This window comes from Corvus hawaiiensis, chromosome 18 (genome assembly GCF_020740725.1).
Source record: "Corvus hawaiiensis isolate bCorHaw1 chromosome 18, bCorHaw1.pri.cur, whole genome shotgun sequence".
Lineage (NCBI taxonomy): Eukaryota > Metazoa > Chordata > Aves > Passeriformes > Corvidae > Corvus > Corvus hawaiiensis.
This window is the reverse complement of record NC_063230.1, coordinates 10,762,583-10,779,933: the sequence shown is the minus strand read 5'-3', so window position 1 is coordinate 10,779,933 and position 17,351 is coordinate 10,762,583. Positions and strand designations below refer to the sequence as shown.

At 49.9% G+C, this 17,351-nt stretch overlaps 2 protein-coding genes across 13 annotated transcripts in view; both read left to right on the top strand.

Moving 5' to 3' along the window:
* KIAA1671 (KIAA1671 ortholog) overlaps window positions 1-10,824 on the top strand; it is a 65,818-nt gene extending 54,994 nt beyond the window's left edge. For 9 of the 12 annotated variants that reach the window (XM_048322415.1, XM_048322418.1, XM_048322419.1 and 6 more), the window contains 7 exons: window positions 625-743; window positions 5,276-5,531; window positions 7,017-7,191; window positions 7,383-7,510; window positions 7,700-7,833; window positions 7,984-8,056; window positions 8,481-10,824. In XM_048322415.1, the coding sequence (XP_048178372.1) occupies window positions 625-743; window positions 5,276-5,531; window positions 7,017-7,191; window positions 7,383-7,510; window positions 7,700-7,833; window positions 7,984-8,056; window positions 8,481-8,507 (912 nt within the window). In that variant the 3' untranslated portion in view covers window positions 8,508-10,824. Of the gene's footprint in view, window positions 1-624; window positions 744-5,275; window positions 5,532-7,016; window positions 7,192-7,382; window positions 7,511-7,699; window positions 7,834-7,983; window positions 8,067-8,480 lie in introns of all 12 variants that reach the window. The other 3 variants (XM_048322420.1, XM_048322426.1, XM_048322422.1) reach the window with 1 other exon arrangement.
* Window positions 10,825-13,697: 2,873 nt separating this feature from the next.
* Window positions 13,698-17,026, top strand: CRYBB3 (crystallin beta B3). The gene is made up of 6 exons (XM_048322427.1): window positions 13,698-13,736; window positions 14,440-14,519; window positions 15,710-15,828; window positions 15,907-16,039; window positions 16,116-16,258; window positions 16,760-17,026. The coding sequence occupies exons 2-6, from the start codon at window positions 14,445-14,447 to the stop codon at window positions 16,923-16,925; spliced, it is 636 nt and encodes a 211-aa protein (XP_048178384.1). The 5' UTR covers window positions 13,698-13,736; window positions 14,440-14,444; the 3' UTR covers window positions 16,926-17,026.
* The last annotated feature ends 325 nt before the right edge of the window (window positions 17,027-17,351 follow it).

The window sequence follows — 17,351 nt, the reverse complement described above, 5'->3', positions numbered from 1 at the left end:
CTTCTTAGCAAAGCAGCAGATCCATGAAATAAAAACAGTTAGGAAATTAAAGGTCAGAATAGAACAACGCAAACCCACCATGGGCTCTCCTGCGTTGGGTTTGGACGTTACATCAGTTTGTAGAAGGCTTTTTGTGTCTGGCCCTGTGCTTATTTATTTATTTGTGCATTTTATTTTGAATGTCTTCCAAAGAAAGCTTAAAAAAAAAAAAAAAGGATCTTTTTATTAAACCCAGGAAAAGAGCAGTGGAGTTGATGTTTGCCTGCTGTGCTTGAGGAGATGAAATGTCATTCCCAGCAGAATTCCTTGTGCTTGCATAGGTGCTTTGAGAAGTTGTATGCAACCTGAGATAAGAGCAATATTAAAGCAGCATGGAGTTACTGAAAACAGGGAGTCAGCTCCAACTTCTAGATCCATTACTTGGCCAGGAAAACAATTATTGTAATCATTGTGCAGAGAATTCTTGTACAGAGAATGGTTGTTCTGAGTTCCCAGCAGTTCTCCGTGTTTAAGTTCATTCCCAATCAGCCAAGTTTAATTGGCAGATTCCAACCCGTTATTGCAAATAAAACCTGTTAATCCCTCAACCAGGGGCTGGAGGACTGACAGAAGGTTTTGTTGCAGGACCAGCTGAGGCAATGCTTCTCCAGGCAGCCGCCGGGGGTGAAGGACACGGACACGCTGGTGCAGGAGCCCGACAGCCAGTACGGCACCTGGAACGAGCAGCGGCACAGCGGCGACAGGTGAGGCCTTTCCTCAGCTCCGGGCTGAGGGGGAAGGCTGGAATCCCACAGGCCCAGAATGGTTTGTGCTGGAAGGGCCTTAAAGGTTATCACATTCCTGTGTGGGTTCTCAACCCCCACATGTCCTCCCCGGATGGGGGAGAAAGTCCTTGCCAGGAGTAAGAGACGAACGGGACTTTTGGATCTTCTCAGTCTTCAGATTGTTCATTGTATCTTATCAGTAATTTACATGCTGCTGACATAGCATGAAGGAGAGCAAGTACCAAAAGACAAAATGCAGGAAACTCAAGGCCCTTTGAAAGATAAATCACCCAATTGTCACTAAGAATGTACATTATTTTGACTTTTCTACCAGTGCCTAATGAACTAATTATCTATTGATGTAGCCCTAAACTGTGGCATTTCCTAACCAATCATTCTGTGCTACCAACACTGCAGAAAATGGAGTAGGTGAAGAAGAAGGAGGAGACCTGAAAAACCACAGGGATCCTCCATCTTGCCTTCATCTACTTACCATATTAATAAACCTAAAACTCTAAATTTTTCACCCTGTAACAAACTGTATATTATACTACCACCTAACTCACACCCTTGTAGATTCTAATTCATCCCAAAGCCTTGGCAGCCCTCTCCATGGACAAAGGTTAAAAACAGTGTTTCCCTGGGGTGATGGGTCCCTCAGGACAGGCAGAGAAACATTCTCTGCACTCTGGGTTCCAACACATTCCAACCCATCCAACAATCCCAGAATGGTTTGTGCTGGAAGGGCCTTGAAGATCATCACATTCCAGCCCTCAGCCATGGGACACCTTCCACTAAACCAGGTTGCTCCAAGCCCTGTTCTTGGACACTTTTATTTGTTTTCTTTGCTTATAAATCTGTTTTTCTGCCATTGCCATTCCTTTTAACAGCCTCAACAATGCTGCCAGGTGGGCTGAGTGGCAAAATCCCTCTGGAATAGCAGAATGGCAAAATCCCTCTGGAACAAAGACTCTGGGCTTCAGATGGGGTGACACAGGGTTCATCTCTCCGTGTCCACAGCTCAGACTCTCAAGTGCTTTATTAGTGGTGAAGTGGAGGATGAAATGGGATATCAGTTGAGTGAAACAGAGTATTGCTGATGCTTTTCTGTTCTTAGAATGATTTAGTGAAATAAACCTAGAGCAGCAAAGTGTGAGGTTTTTTATAGTTTACACCTGTTGTGTAAATTACAGCTTGATCTACCCTGAACTCGTGTCCTGTCTGCTCAGTGTGGTATGAAAATAGCATTTTATCTGTTTTTTTAATGCTATACTTGTTGGGATCTTACAGCAGACATTAATGTCAATTATGTTTGGTGTGTTCTGCATTTGAGAACTGTGTGTTATAAATATTTTATTGCTTATGAAATCAGGGTAACGACCAGCTCGGAGGTTCAGCAGCCAAGTGAATGCCAACAGTGACAGCCAGGCTGCTGTAAAATTATCTTGGATTCCAGGATGATACAGACATTTCTGAGATCAGTTTCTTAACAAAGGTGCTTGTCTCAGCTTCAGAGCAGACAGCACTGGAGAGTTATTTCAATCCATCCATCCTGATTAGAGCAGCTCCACCTAAACATTCCGGTTCACTGAAGGATTGAACTCAGTCCCATGTGCTGGAATTTTGTTTCCACTGCAAGAAATGTTTAGGTTTTGCTTTTTTTACAGTATAATGGTGTCAGTGTAGAGACTCTTCAGCATTTTGCCACCCCATTGCTCTGCTTTGTTTCGACTTACAGCTCATTGCAGGGGAATTACTGCTGTATTAATTCAGGCACTTGAAGAGAAATGAGATTAATGTACTTCTAAATAATGGAAGTCTTCCTGGAATATATTGAACGTGCGTTCTGTCTGCAGTTTATTTTGGATGAAGTCCCTGCCAGGAGCAGTGCAGACGTTCTCCTCATGTTGCTGTGGGTGCTCTGAGCAGGGCTCTGCCTTTGGTGCCTCCTCCTCGCCCCAGCTGGAGGCAGGAACTCGCAGGAGATGTTGATGGTTCAGTTTTCCTGTTTGGCCTGGCTCACTTCCCTCGGAGCATTTCCCCTGCCAGCCCCCACGGTGTCACATCCCGCGGGGACCAGACGGTGTCCCAGCCTCCTGCTGTGCTGGGGGAACCTCCAGTCTGGGGCATTTCCCAGTATTGGAGCCACGGAGGGATTCTTTTAGGAGAGTTTTATTAGTGCTTGTGTGAATGACCTCATCTTCATGGAATCACAGCGTCCTTAAGGTTGGAAAAGCCCTCCAAGATCACTGAGTCCAGTGTGATTCACCTGAATCCCACCGAGGCCACTAAACCAACCAAATGCCACCTCTGCTTGGCATTTGAACACTTCCAGGGGTGGTGACTCCACCCCTTGTCTGGGAGAGGAAGGGAATTTTAAAACAAAAAGCCATAACTACAGGGCAACAGGATGAACACGGTCCTTTTCCTAGATGAGCTTTTGGAAGGTGAAGAAAGGAGCATTTTCCTCTAGAACCGAGTCACTGCTGGGATTAGTGTAAGGAGCTCCTCTGGGCTGCTTCCAGTGGGCTTTGGCCAGTAGCTCCTTGGAAGGACAGAGATGAAACCATCTCCTCCAATTTGGAGGCGTTAATTGGATTTTTCTTAGTTTATCTAAAAGATTTTATTTTAATTTTTCTCAAATTAGTAAGCTAGGCTTTGGTAAGCTTTTCCAAGTTGGCATTGTAGAAAACTCTTTTAGGTTAGAACAGTCTTCATAGGGAAAATTATTGGTTTTTACAGGAAAGGAATTGGCTTTAGGTGATGGATTCATGCATCTCTAACTGCTCGTTTTACAGGCTGAAGCAACACCTTTATGGCCTCTACGCACTGTCTTGCTAAAACTAATTAAATTTAATTGCAGTTGAAGGTGAGGATTGCTGACACTTTATTGCCCATTGTGATAACCATCCTGCTGGGTTTGTGTGCTCCACGTGAGGGATGATTTCTCAGAGAAGTGTCTGTAAATGCACCTGTGGAACATCAGGGGCAGCTCATGGATGTGCTCACAAACCCTGAAATCTTAATGAAATAATGGAAGGAGGTGCACGATACATCTCAGTAATGAGAACTGAAAATCCATTTTCAATTTCATTTTTCTGAAGGGAGTTTTCCCCCTCTAATTTGCTGTTCACTGGAAAGAATCCACTGCACATAACAGGGTTTGGACTCCAGGCATCCTTCCCGTATTTGGGGATGAGCTGTGCCACAGGGGTTGTTGTATGGGGCTGTAATTGTGCAGGAACTCCAAAGAAAAACCCACTGGGAAGGTTTGTGAATGAGGAACCACCAACCAGTGCGAATTCAGCTGGATTTGTGTCACATCTTGCTCTCAAATATTTCAGTTTGAAAAGCCTCAGTGAAATGTATCAGCTGCAGCCCTGGGATGGATGTAGCAGGGCAGAGACTTTTTGGAGATGTGCAAATCCAACAGGATCCTTTCAACACATGCTTTAATTTCCATGAAAGGTCCTACAGATTGTCCCTCCCCTCTCCATTCTTCCATGTTGCAGTGGCTCTAAAGCCTAATGCTGCAGCTACCAAATGTCATTTGAAGCACAAATCCTAGACAAAAACTGTCCCCCAGAGCTCATTAGTGCCATTCTTAATTATCCTGGGGCCCACTGGTGAAGGAGGGAAGCAGCATTCCCTCTGCTTGTGTGCTGGAAGCCCTCTGGGCAGTGTCTGCTCTGCCAGACTGGACATTGTACCATGTGCTGGTGCTGATGGAACGCTGTTATCCAGCAGGACACTCCTGAGTGTTTTTCTCCTTGGATTGCTGTGCCAAATACGAAGGTGTGTTGTTAAAAGATGTGCGTAAATTGATATATACGTGGTTTTTTAGGTTTAGAACAGTTCTTCTAGATATGTGCCCAAGAAATGGTGCTTAGTGACATAAGACTTCTATCAAGAGGAGGAAAAAAAAAATCAGAACTAAATCCTTTGGATTTTTTTTTTTTTCAAACTGGGAATTAGAAGCAAGACGGCCCAATTTTTATTGACAGTAGAGTCTTCTTGCTGTTTCAAGGAATACTCCAGCCTTTGTGACAAAGGCAGCCACAACTGTGTACAGCTTCCAGTCCTGACCCTGCAGCCCATTCCTGTCAGTCTAGGCCACGGAAGGAATTCTAGGAATACACTGGGAACATCCCAGCACCGGGTGCAGGTGCTGCTGCCGTCCTGCCCGAGGCGCAGGAAGCTCTGCCCGTGGAGCCCTGCCTTAGGGTGCCACCTGGTGCCCACCTCTCTTCAGCTCCAGCATTCCTGAAGGGAAACATCCTCTGACTGGCTGGAATACACCCCAATCCCCAACGCACTGTGAATCCAAGGGATCAGGGCTGTGCTAGTGGAAGGGATCCACACGCTGCTGCTGGTACCTGATGCCTCCCCTTGGTGCTCAGACTTTCCATTCCACTTTTATTTAACTCACGCTGATCATGTGGGATCCAGCCTGGCCTTGCAGGTATTTATTCACCCCGAAGTCTCACAGATTCCATTTGCTCTGTTTGCAGCTTTGTGGGAGAATCTCCTTCCCTGGAAAATGAGGTTGTGCCAGGGCGGAAGCAGCCCCCGGGCAGCCACCCATCCTCGCTGTCCTCGCAGACAGAGCCGCCCTCCCTGGCCGAGCACCATGACTTCTCCAAAGACCAAAGGAGCACCAGCCTGGACCGTTCGAGCACGGACATGGACTCCACTGATGGGACTGATTTGCCTCCTGCAGGAGACACACTCCCTGAGGACAAGAGCAGTTATTTCTCCTTCATTGATGTAAGTTGCCATCATGTGTGCCCTCGGTTAATCCCTTCAAAGCAGTTTCTTCTGGAAACTGTGCAGCCAGTTTTGCTCTGCCTTTCCCACACTTGATTTTCCCAGCTGCTTTCCTGCCCGAAAAGTTGAGGATCAAAACTACAGAGTTCTTCTAAGTCTCTGTAGTGTTCAGGCTCTGAGAGATTCCATAAAGCTGCTGGCCTTGGATAATCAATCATAGAATCCCAGGCTGGTTTGGGTTGGAGGGGATCTTAAAGCTCATTCAGTTCTACCCCTTGCTATGGGCAGGGACACTTTCCACTAGACCAGGTTTCTCCAAGCCTCATCCAACCTGGCCTTGGACACTTCCAGGGATGAACATTGGAAGCATAATTAAATAACACAAACAGTTAGTGGCTGCTGTGCTGTCAGCTGTGCAGATTTCAGGCCGTAAAGATGTTCACTAATATTTTTCTTATTTACAATTGGTTTCTTTCCATGGTAGCTCAGAGTTGAATTTTAAAGGATTTTTTTATAGTGAAGAATCCTGCAGCTGGTTTAAGGCCAGGAATTTCTGGCCATACACAGTTAATGAGGTCTAGTGCTGCAAGAACTTTGTTTAGTTTGGAGAACAAACTAAACAGTTGCACTATGGAGTACAACTGTTGCCCCAGCACTGCCAAGGCCACCACCACCACGTCCCCAAGTGCCACATCCACACCGTGTTTGAACACTTCCAGAAGGTTCTGTTTTGTCCCTGGGCCACTAAAGATGTCTCTGTAAAACATTAATAGCTCCAAATGCTGTGTGATGAGGAGTTTATTCCTGACCTGAAATCTTTCGAAAAGGAGCAAACCCACATCTGCTGGAGAAGGGAGGGCTCAGGGATATTTGGTGGTTACAGGCAAGTCTGTAACAGCAAATTGCTTTAAGCAAGCAAATCAATTACAGCTCCTTGTTTTGCTCTGTAAATGTTATTGCTGATTGGATATGTTGGAAATGACTGATCACAGAAGTTTTCTGAATGCTGTGACACTAAACTTGGAGTGTCCTTGTTGCTGGTGAGTGGCTTCGAGTGTTTGTGGCTGGCAGGGAAGCTGCAGCTCTGCACTACGAGGGAATTTTGTGTAGTTGCTCTTTTTAGATCCCAATCTTGGACTAGCAAGGCCTGTATTCATAAAACACTCTAGGAACCAAACTCCTGATAATTGCAGTTGTTTTTTATATTCATTTAGTGCAAATAATTCATGCAGCTCAGGTATCCACAGCCTAGAGAGACCAAAGGATTACACCCAGTTAGCCACGAAGTACCATGTCCTCATCATAAACTCTCTTCTGTATAATTTTAAGTAACTACAATAATAATAGTCAGGCAAATATATATATATATATATATATATATATATATATATATATAAATTAAACTGAACAGGTGAATGCAATCCAGTGGGTTGGGAAGTCACTGTGGAGGAGGTGGGGTTCACTCCCAGGTCTGTGTTCCTCCAGCACACGGCTGTCCTGGACTCCAGTGCTCTGAAGACTCGGGTGCAGCTGAGCAAGAAGCGCCGGTGCCGGGCGCCCGCGTCCCACTCGCTGCGCAGGAGCAGAGGGCTGGACCTGGAGAACAGGTTTTCCTTGACAGAAGAACCAGATAATGCCTGGATGTTCAAAGATTCCACAGGTAACCCCTCAGCTACCTGGAATAATTGGTTGTGATCAGCCTGGGTGCAAGGGTAGGAGTTTGTAAAGGGCATTTTTTAAGTACTGCCCTTCGTTCCTGCTCGAGTGCAGGAAGAGATCTAGGACAAGGCAGAGGTGAAAAGCTGGCTCATGGTTTCCCCCTCTGCTTTTTTTTTGAAAACAATTAATTAGAAGAGAAGAAAACTATGCAACAGGAAGATTCTGAGGAGGAAGACAAGATCCAGCACACTCCAAGGTCATCTTCTGTGCAAGCCCAGAGACTGCCCGTGTTCCCAGGGATGGATCACTCTGTCCTCAAGGTGAGCTCAGGCAGAGCCCAGCAGGTGGGAGATAAACCAGTTCAGTAGCTGTGGGTGCTTTATAAAGAACTCCCTCACTCATTTCAGGGAATTTTTTTGTTTTTATAAATCTGGAGTGATCTGTTCTGCTTTCCAAAGAAAGCCTGGATGCTGGCTTCAAAGGACCCCTTTCTTTATTTTTATATTTAGGCCCAACTGCGGAAAAGACAAGAGTCTGAGAGCACTGGTGACATCGGCTCTGCTCAGCTCTTCAAATCCCCCAAAGCACAGCTCGGCACTCCCGGCAGCAGAGTGCTGCCCTCCAGTGTGGAAAAGGAGGACAGGTGAGAGAATCCCAGCATCAGGAAGAGGCTGATGCGCTTCTTGGTGGAAGGAAAAAATAATGCCACAAGTTGTACATTCCTTTTTTTTTGTTGTTTCTGTCAGGAATTTTCATAATGAAAGAATAAAGAGTGGGGTTTTTTATATCTTAGGTCAGAAGAAAAGTCTCCTCAGTGGCTGAAGGAGCTGAAATCAAAGAAGAGACAGAGCCATTATGAGAATCAGGTTTGAAAAGGTACTTGGGTAGGAAGGGGTACTTTGCTAAGTGCAGGTGTGCAGTAATAAACTCACATTTTCTTCGATGTGTTGGTCTCACCACTGTGCCCCCACCAACACCACCCTTACCCTGCCCTGTGCACCAGGGGTGTCAGGGAATGGTGCCAAGCAGGGCAGTGCCCCTTCCCTCCCAGTCACAGTTCCACTGATTCTGCACATCATTTGATTTTCACAACACTCACTCTGTTGGGGCTGTGATTTCCCAAAGTTTGAAAACTTGGTGTGGTTTCAGCACGATTCTGGGCAGCTCTTGAGCATTTAATGCATTAAATAGACACAACCAAGGTGGCACTACAACAGAAAACACATTTCAGGGAGTTCCTGTTCCAGCTGCCTGACTGTATCCCACCTTTCTTTCTGTTTTCCTTTCCAGACAGTGATTCTAACTAGGAGAAGATAAAGAACTTCAACAGAAGCCTTAACTCATCTGAACCTAAACCCCCATGTCATGTTGCTGCTGTTTGCTTCCTGCCTCAACTGCTCTGTGCATGGTGCCTTCCTGTTTTGTGGAGAAAAGCTGCTTCAGTTCATAGTCAAATACAAAGCTGTGTCTGTCAGGTCAGGGGGGACAGGGGCACTTCAGACCTGCCTGCCAGGAGAACCCCTGGGTCACGGTTAGCACTTCAGAAAGTCTTGGAAAACAGAGCTGTTTGGGAATGCTGTGATCCAGGGAACTCCCCTCGCTGTGGAACAGACTCTGTAGGTGTTCAGCACTGACCTCTGGGAGATGTGTCTGGCTGGGCTTTGTGTTTGTTTATGAAAATAATAATTTTAATCGAATTTATCTTTTTTTTTTTTTTTTGTGAACAAATAGTAAGCTCCTATTTAGAATGAAGTTTGTGGAAGGTGAGAGTGGAAGAACAAATCATGTTTACTGCCATATTGAAAAAGGAAACTTGATTATTTTTTGTAAAATGTATTTTTGATTGGCTAATATTTACATGTGATCTGCTGACCCAGCAGATGGAGATAATTTTTAGATGAACAAAATGTTAACTTTTGTCACTCTTGAATTGGTATATTCTGTGTTTTGTCAGCATGTGGAATAATTGCTTCATTGGAATGTCTTTCCTATAAAGGATCAAGCAATAATGTCAACCAGTTCTCTTTAAAAAAAAAAAAAAAAGTAAAATTATGTAAATACTGTTTTTATAACAAAAAAAGGAAGGGAAGAGGGAGGATGTTACACTCATATCAGGGTTCCAGTTAATTGTTGAATGTCACTTTAATAGCAGTTCGGATAGTCCCACTTCATATTTTTATTTGTTAATCTGTAAATACCAGGTTTAAGTTTTTATTTTTATGCTGATCTTGTGGGATAACCTAAATGTGATCTTCAGTTTCTCAGATGATTTCCTGTCCTTCCTTTGGCAAGATGTGCTGATAGCAGAGTAGAGATCTCCTGGACCACACGGGTGTTTGGGTATCCCTAATTCTCAGCTATTCCCTATCTCTGGACTCTCATTCTGAAACACCAACCACCATGGCCATGGAAGACAGACTTAATTCTTGCCCCAGATAAGTGCTCTTTCAGTAACCTTTAAAAGCATAGCCCAGGGAGGGAGGTGATTCCAGGTGTTCCTCATGCTCAACCAGGAAAATGTGGAAGAGGGAGAAGGAAAGTGGAGAGCTCTCCTCACCTGGCAGAGCTCCTTGGGCTGCCCTCCCCATGTCCTGCTGAGGGGCTGCTCTGGATACAAACCATAAAGCACCAGCACTTCAGCTCCTTCTCCTTTTGTCTTTTTCCCCATCGGTGTTTCGGGAGCGCGGCTCCCACGGGGCCTGCCCGGGCCACTGTCTGTCAGGCTTGGAGCTGCCAAAACCATGTGCCAATTCTTCTCATGGAGGAGTCACAGGGGGGGATTTGCAGTCCCAGTCTGCAGGAAATAGCAGCAGGATGGCAGGAGACAAGTCCCATCTGCACATCTCTCGCTCCCGGATTTTATTCTGGCAGCAGCTCCCTGTGCTCCCTGGAGATGAGATGGAGATGTCTGTCTGATGGAAAAGTCTTTTCCTTGCTGCTTTGCCCTGTTTCTCATGGGAGCTGTTGCCACTGTTAGTTTGGCAGCCCCTCTGCTCCCCACGGAGCAGCGATCCCCAGGATTCCTGCCGGGCGATGGGAGATGGGGATGGGCCGTGTCAGTGCAGCCACCACCATTAACCAGCTCCCCCAGCTCCTTTTAAAACCTTGCACAGATTTCCTTCCCTCTCCTTTAGATGATGGTGGAAAAGGTGACTCCTGGTGTGTTCTTTGGGATATATTCCCGTGGCAGCACCCCAGGGTTCCATGGGTGCGTCCCACGTGTGATGCTCACAGGAACATTCCCACAGGCTGGGTTTTCCACTCCCACAGGTGACAGTGCTGCGTTCCCAACAGCTGGAGGATTTTCTGGTTCTTGGTCTAGGCCAGAAATTCTGTGACTGTTTGTGTTGAGGAAACTGAGGGGATTGACACGAGGTTTCCACAAAGCCCTTGAATGTGTTTGCATTTCCACGTCTGCTTGGACAATGCACTGAAATTACTGTATTGAGTAGTTTAACCTACTACTGAGAAATGTTTAATGCTTAAATGTCTAATTAAAAAGCATCTTTAGAATGTTGTTGAATGGGAAAGTGGTTTTTCTGCTCTGTTATTTCTTTATATTGTACATGGATTAAATATCGACTTCCTTCTCTTCGGGTTATCGCTCTGTAATAAAAGATACATAAATATGTTATTACTTCTTAAATGATAGAACAGACTGTAATACACTTTATATAATTCTATTTTAATTCCAAATAATGCTTCTTGGAATTTTTTTATTCTTTCACTTTTGTTGCCATGTGCTTTTTCCTGCTGTTTATTGGAGATGGAAGTGAGCTCTCAGGTTCCTTCAGATGTGCTGCTTCCTTCACTCCTGGATCCTTTTTATTTTTCTGTTTGCAAATTCACCTTTTTAACATCTGTGAATCTTCAGTTTGGTCCTCATCCACCACAGCCTTTCACTTCCTGCAGAGAAAGAAGCAATGTTTGGTTCTCCAACCTTTGACATTCCAAGACTTTCCACAGAACTTACCCCCACACACCACCCCCTTTTCACCCCCACAAAAGTTTGTTTCACCCTGTTCTTTGTTTGCAAGTTATTGGCAAACTGAAATGCATGTGGGGCGGATTTGGGAGTGCGAAGTGTGACCTGCAAAAGGTTTGGAATAGCCAATCCCCGATTTCTGCAGGGACAGTGTGTTTCAGGGGGAGATGGGCAGTTCTGGGGTGTGGCTCTGCCTCAAGAGGTGTATCCAGGTACAGAACCTCTGGAGCAAGTCCCCAGCGCTGTCACTGCTGTCCCCAGGCCAGCTCTGGGGGTAAAACAAACGATTCCAGTGAAATACAGAGCTGTCACCATAACTCTGCTCCCTGTCAGCCTGAGGTCACCGTCTGCACCTCCCTGAAGGACACTGGTGCAAGAGCAGCTGCAGCCATGTGAGGGATGTATTGGATCTGTTCCTTCAGCCCAGTGCTGAGAAGCAAAAACAGGTATTTACTTCAAAAGGAATTAAAGGTGGACTTTTCAGAGGTGAAGGCTTTTGGGGCCAGGTTGGACGGGGCTTGGAGCAAGGTGGTCTAGGGGAAGGTGTGAGGGCAGAACGAGATGAGCTTTAAGGTCCCTTCCAACCCAAACCATCCTGTGACACAACCTCCATGGAGCTTTAATGGGATTTGAGGTGTTCTGGCAGGGGCTGCAGAGTCCAGGCCTAGTTCTGCTCACACTGGGAGTGGAGAGGGTGGAGGGTGGGAATCCTTCCCGAGCTGGTGGTGAGCTCTGTTCCATGGCTGTCCTGTTCACTCAAATATAAATGTATTGCAAAAATATAACCTGAAATAACTTCTGGTTCTTCTGGTGGGATTGGCAGAGAAGGAGAGCCAAAGTCCGGTGGTTTATGGGGTTTTCTCATTCCATATTAAACACGAGGGTATCAAACCTGGTCTAGAAGGGGCTGTTGTAGAGATTAAACTTTTATGTTGCTCCACGTGGCCTTACAGAGTCTGTCAGTCTGGGTCACAGTAAATACATTGTGTGATAGAAATAGCATATTTTGTATTACACATTTTCTTAGGGAATAAGGATATTCTGGCTGCTGTGTTTTGCACTGTACCATTACAGTTCCAGTTTAGCTCTGCCAGGTATTAACAAAAAATAGCTATTTTCTAATAGTCATTTTTCAAAGGGATTTAAGAGGCTGACAGCAAGAGGAAATTGAGGTCTGTTTGGGAGAGGCATCAAGGAGATCCAGTGCCCCTTCTGTCGTGTTTTTGGAATTGCCTTGTCAGCGTGGAGAGCTGGGAGAGGCAGATCCAGGGCCCTGCAGCTGTGGCAAAGCTCGGTGAATGAGGATGCTGGGAAGGGAGGGACTGGCATGAGAAATTCTGTTTCTCATCTGTTGAGAACAGATGTTGTGTTTGGTAAGACAGAAATGAATCCATTCCTCCTCAGCCTGTGCTTGTTGGAGCTGTGGCACCTGTGGGATGGCTCTGATGGGGACAGCAAATCCTCCACCAGGAACTGCAGGATGGGCAGGGTAGGGAACAGGCAGCTGGAGACACCTCCTGGGTCATCCCTGTCACACCAGGCCTGCAGTATCACCCAGGGATGGGGTGGGGATGAAGGGCCTCATTCTAACACGTGTAACAGGAGAGGTTTCCAGCCCTCTCCCATTCAGTTTGTCCAGCCTGGCCCAGGGGATTCGCTTTTCTGGCAATTTCAGTAAAGGTTTCATGAGTAATTCATGGTTTCAAGGTGAGCCACACTCAGAGCAGGTAGAAAAACCTGCAAGGGCCGTAGTAAATGGGGATATGTGCAGCTGAACTAAGAGTTCCCTGAGGAATCAGGATGGTTTGAGTCTGAAGGGACTCTCAAAGGTGAAGAGGGAGTCAGGCCCACTGCCAGCAGAGTGAAATGCTCCCAGTTTGGTGCCTGGTGTGGAAGGGCTGCGCTCCCCCCTTACATCATCCTGTGCCTGTGAAGATGGATAAACCCTTGTGCCAGGCACCTGGCTCCAGAAATCCCTCATCACACACCCCAGGGTGTGTTCCCAGTGTGTTCCTGGGGAGGGAGCCGGACTGGGGGCAGAGAAGGAAAAGGGACTCGAGGGAGAGAACCTACTTAGGGCCAAAGTTAAAGCAAGAACACAAATCTGGAGATCCTGAGCTGCTCCAGCTTCCCACTGAGCTCCCAGAGCTGACCCCGGCCCTGCCTCGCACCTTGCGCTGGAGCCCACACAAACGGGGATATTTTGCCCGGATTTTGCTTCGCGCTGCGCTCGGTTTCCAGGCTAAACCCTCCCGTGAACTGCTGATGGCAGAGTTTTCCAGAGAACCTGGCAAGAAGCAGCGTGAACGTGCTGATGTGAATTTCGACGTTAATCTTCTGTAAATCGAGTGGCCCGTGTCCGAGGGACAGCCGGGAGAAATCTGAATGACGTTTCCATAGCCCGCTGCTCGCCCGCGCTATTGAGATGAGATCTCATGGATGGAATTCCGTGGACGCAGCTGCTGTATCAGCGCTCGGGTAATTCTGCTGTTCTGTTCAGAAGCAACCCATAAATAGCGGGGCCGCCCGCGCCGCCCGGCACAGCGGAACCACACGGAGAGGTAGCGGCGGCACCGCCGGGACTGCAAGGGGCTTCCACAAACAATTTGTGTGTCTGAGCCGAGGTGTCCCTGAGCAAAGGGTTTGGCTCGTGCGTGGCGAGAAGTGAAGCTGCAGGGTTTGATTCAGGATGTTGATCAAACTCTTTTATTCGTCTCTTAAACCCCCTGGCGTGGCGTGGCCGGGGAAGGCTTGTTCCAATGTTTGAGCAGAGTTTTGTGGATGTTCCTGGAGAGCGTGGAGGGGGCTCTCACCACCGTCCCCCATCCCGGCCGAGGCGGCGGCAGCAGCTCCAGCTGCCGGGTTTGGTGTCCCCCGGGGTGCTGGAGCAAGGGAGAGGTGTCAGGTTTATGTTGTGGGGAAAGATGTCAGCAGCTGGAAGCTGACAAATTCCTGCTGGGAACAAAAGCCGGGCTGTGAGATGGGAGTTTAGTGGCAACTGGGCGAGCTGCCCTGGGCAGAGGGCTCGGTTCAGTCCTGCGGGTTGCCTGGGTGAGGATGCGGGGCCCGTGCGCAGGAGGGAGAGGAGGATGCATAACAGAGCTTGTTCCTCGCCTAGACATCCCTGGGGATTTACAGTTGCTGCATCGGGATCTGTGCTAACCCGTGCTGCCTGTTCCCATGCCAGCTTCGTGCTTCGTGTTTCATTACCGGCTGTAATCCCAGTGCCTCCTGCCTTAACCTCCTGCAATTTGGGTTTTCCAGGCACAATGACTGAGCAGCAAAGTCCCCCCGAGCAGATGGCGACTGGGGAGGGTGCTGGCGAGCGAGGTGGCAACTACAAGGTATACTGGGGTTTACTGGGGTGTACTGGGGTGTACTGATTATGGATGGATGCCGGGTGATGCCGTGGGATGCGGTGTGCACACACCAGGCTGGAACCAGCTGGTGCTGGCAACAGGAGTGCCCTCCAGCTCTCCCACAGCAGCAGTGGGTGGTGGCCCTGCTCTGGGGGGAGCCGCAGGTTGGAGAGGCAGCTGGAGGAGCCAGGGATCTGCTGCTGCTGCCTGGCAGGAGGGGCACAGCTCCCTGCCTGCGTGGCTGCCAAGGACATTGGCTGGCCAGGCTGCTGTGCAGCTGCCCAGAGATTTAATCCAGGACGGTGAGATCGGCTGTGGGCCCAGGCACTGAAACTCCCCGGGTGTGTTTGTAGGTTTGGATTCAGCTCATAGGTTGGTTGGAGACGGTGTGGTGGCTGCAGAGCCTCCCACAAAGCTGCTCCTGGACAGGGAAGGCTGGAGGTGGGAGCAGATCCTGCGAGTGGGATAGAGGGGTGCCGGGAGCTGGATCTGCTCCACGGTGCACAGAAGTTCCTAAGGAACGTGGGTGTCACCTCTGTCCCTTGAGCCCTGCCTTGTCCTAGGCTCAGGGGTTGCAGCTGGGACCCCTTTGGGACAGTGCCAGGGGGTGCCTGGTCACCCCACTGACCTTCCTGGTCCCTGAATGGTGCTGGGCACCCTGGGCCCTGCTCCATGCCACACTCTGGCCACTGGGACTGGCTCCAACCCATCCCATAGCTCAGCCTTGAGGAGGCTTTGGGGTCTCTGCACCTGGCAGGGCTTAGAATGAAACACTGAATAAAGAGCTTGTTCCAGGCCAGGCCAAGGGAATGGTTGGATCTGGAGGGAGCACTGATAAGGAAAGGATGGGCAGTGACCAGGCTGGGGGCAGGAAAGACAGCCCATAGCTCTGGAAGTCTCTTAGCCCAAACCCTCCGTGTTTCCAGTGCTGTGTTTGAGCTGGCTTTCAGCCTGTCATGGATGAAATTCCAGCTTGTGCTTTACCAAGCAAACAGTCTTGGCCAGAGCTCGGCCCAGAGGCACTGGCAGGACCTGGCTCTGCCAGGTGAGGAGCGACATCAGCATGGGATGGCCGGGATGGAGGGACACGGCCAGAGCCCTTTGATCCACTGCTGCTCCCATTTCCCAGGGTACTCCCCTGGTGTGGTGGCTGACAGCATCTCTCCCCACCTTAGATCACGATCTACGAGCTGGAGAATTTCCAGGGCAAAAGGTGTGAGCTGACAGAGGAGCTCCCCAACATCACCGAGAAGGAGATGGAGAAGGTGGGCTCCATCCAGGTGGAGTCTGGCCCGTAAGTCTGGGGTGGGGAAGGTGGAGCAGCCCCGGGGGGTGGCAGGGAGAGCAGCCCCCTGACGCTGGGGTCCCGCAGGTGGCTGGGCTTCGAGCGCCAGGCCTACGCCGGGGAGCAGTTCGTGCTGGAGAAGGGCGACTACCCCCGCTGGGACTCCTGGTCCAACAGCCACAGCAGCGACAGCCTGATGTCCATCCGGCCCCTCCAGATTGTGAGTAGGGCTGTGCTGGGGTGGCCACTGGGGACTGCAGGGCTGGGGGCAGCCCCTGACCCGCCCTTTCCCCCAGGACAGCGCCGACCACAAGATCCACCTGTTTGAGAACGTGGGATACACCGGGAGGAAGATGGAGATCGTGGATGACGACGTCCCCAGCCTCTGGGCCCACGGCTTCCAGGACCGCGTGGCCAGTGTCAAGGCCCTGAACGGAACGTAAGGATGGGGACGCAGGGGACACCCCAACAGGTTCTTGTCCCTGGCACCGTGCTTGGTCCCCCCAGGGTGGTGGCAGGGGTGCCTGGCACAGCCACTGCAGCGGGGCTGGGGCAGCTGCTCCCACGGTGCTGCTCATGCCCATTGTGTCCCTTTTTCCCTCCCCACTGCCGCCTTTTCCCTGGCCCACAGGGAGTAATGGGGACCATGGCAGTGTCCCTGGGGCTGCGTGATGGCTCCTTGCCCTAACCCATCACCAGAGCAGTGGAGCTGTGCTCCCTTCTGGACTCTCCATCCCCTCCTGGCACGCGGCATTTCCCACCTGGGCGCTGTGGCTGCAGCCTGTGCGGTGGCACTTGGTGACACAGGAGCAGCCCCGGGGCAGCACCACCTGGCTGTGGCAGGCAGAGACACGGGCACTGGGATGGGGACGCTGCCCCTGCTCCAGGGGATGTGGGGGTGTGGGGTGGGCACTGCTGAGCGCCACCTCGGTCCCCACAGGTGGGTGGGCTACGAGTACCCCGGGTACCGGGGCCGCCAGCACGTCTTCGAGAAGGGCGAGTACCGGCACTGGAACGAGTGGGACGCCAACCAGCCCCTCATCCAGTCCGTGCGCCGCGTGCGGGACCAGCAGTGGCACCAGCGGGGCTCCTTCGAGAACAGCTGAGGGACCCCGAGCTCCCGCCGGGGCCGCTCGCGGGGTCCCCCGGCTGATGCCGTGACCGTGGTGATTTTTGTGCAAAAACCTCAATAAAGCTCTGAGCTGGAGGCTGCCGGGGCCTGCCTGGTCCTGGGCTGGGGGAGGTCGGGGAGGGGGGCAGGGGGATGGGGATGGGGCCATGGCCGCACCCAGCACCCCCCGCACAGGGCAGAGGGGGAAGTGCCAGTGTTTGCAGTGTTACATAAAGGCTGCAGCTTTCCAAAAATAACCCCCGGTGCTGCCGAGTCAGGGTTTTTCCAGCGCCTCTGTCCCTTTCCACAGCATCTCCTGCCCGCTCCCAGGGCGGGCGGCCAGGCCCAGGGCAGGGAGGGGGCCGGGGGGGACGTGCGGAGTGGCCACCCCTGGGTCGTGCCAGGCCCTGTGCGCTCCGAA

Excerpts from the sequence above, each read along its gene's own strand:
- CRYBB3 (XM_048322427.1), top strand. The coding sequence starts at position 14,445 with ATGACTGAGCAGCAAAGTCCCCCCGAGCAGATGGCGACTGGGGAGGGT. Across the intron at positions 14,520-15,709 it reads AGCGAGGTGGCAACTACAAG|ATCACGATCTACGAGCTGGA; the intron begins GTATACTGGGGT and ends TCCCCACCTTAG. Across the intron at positions 15,829-15,906 it reads ATCCAGGTGGAGTCTGGCCC|GTGGCTGGGCTTCGAGCGCC; the intron begins GTAAGTCTGGGG and ends GGGGTCCCGCAG.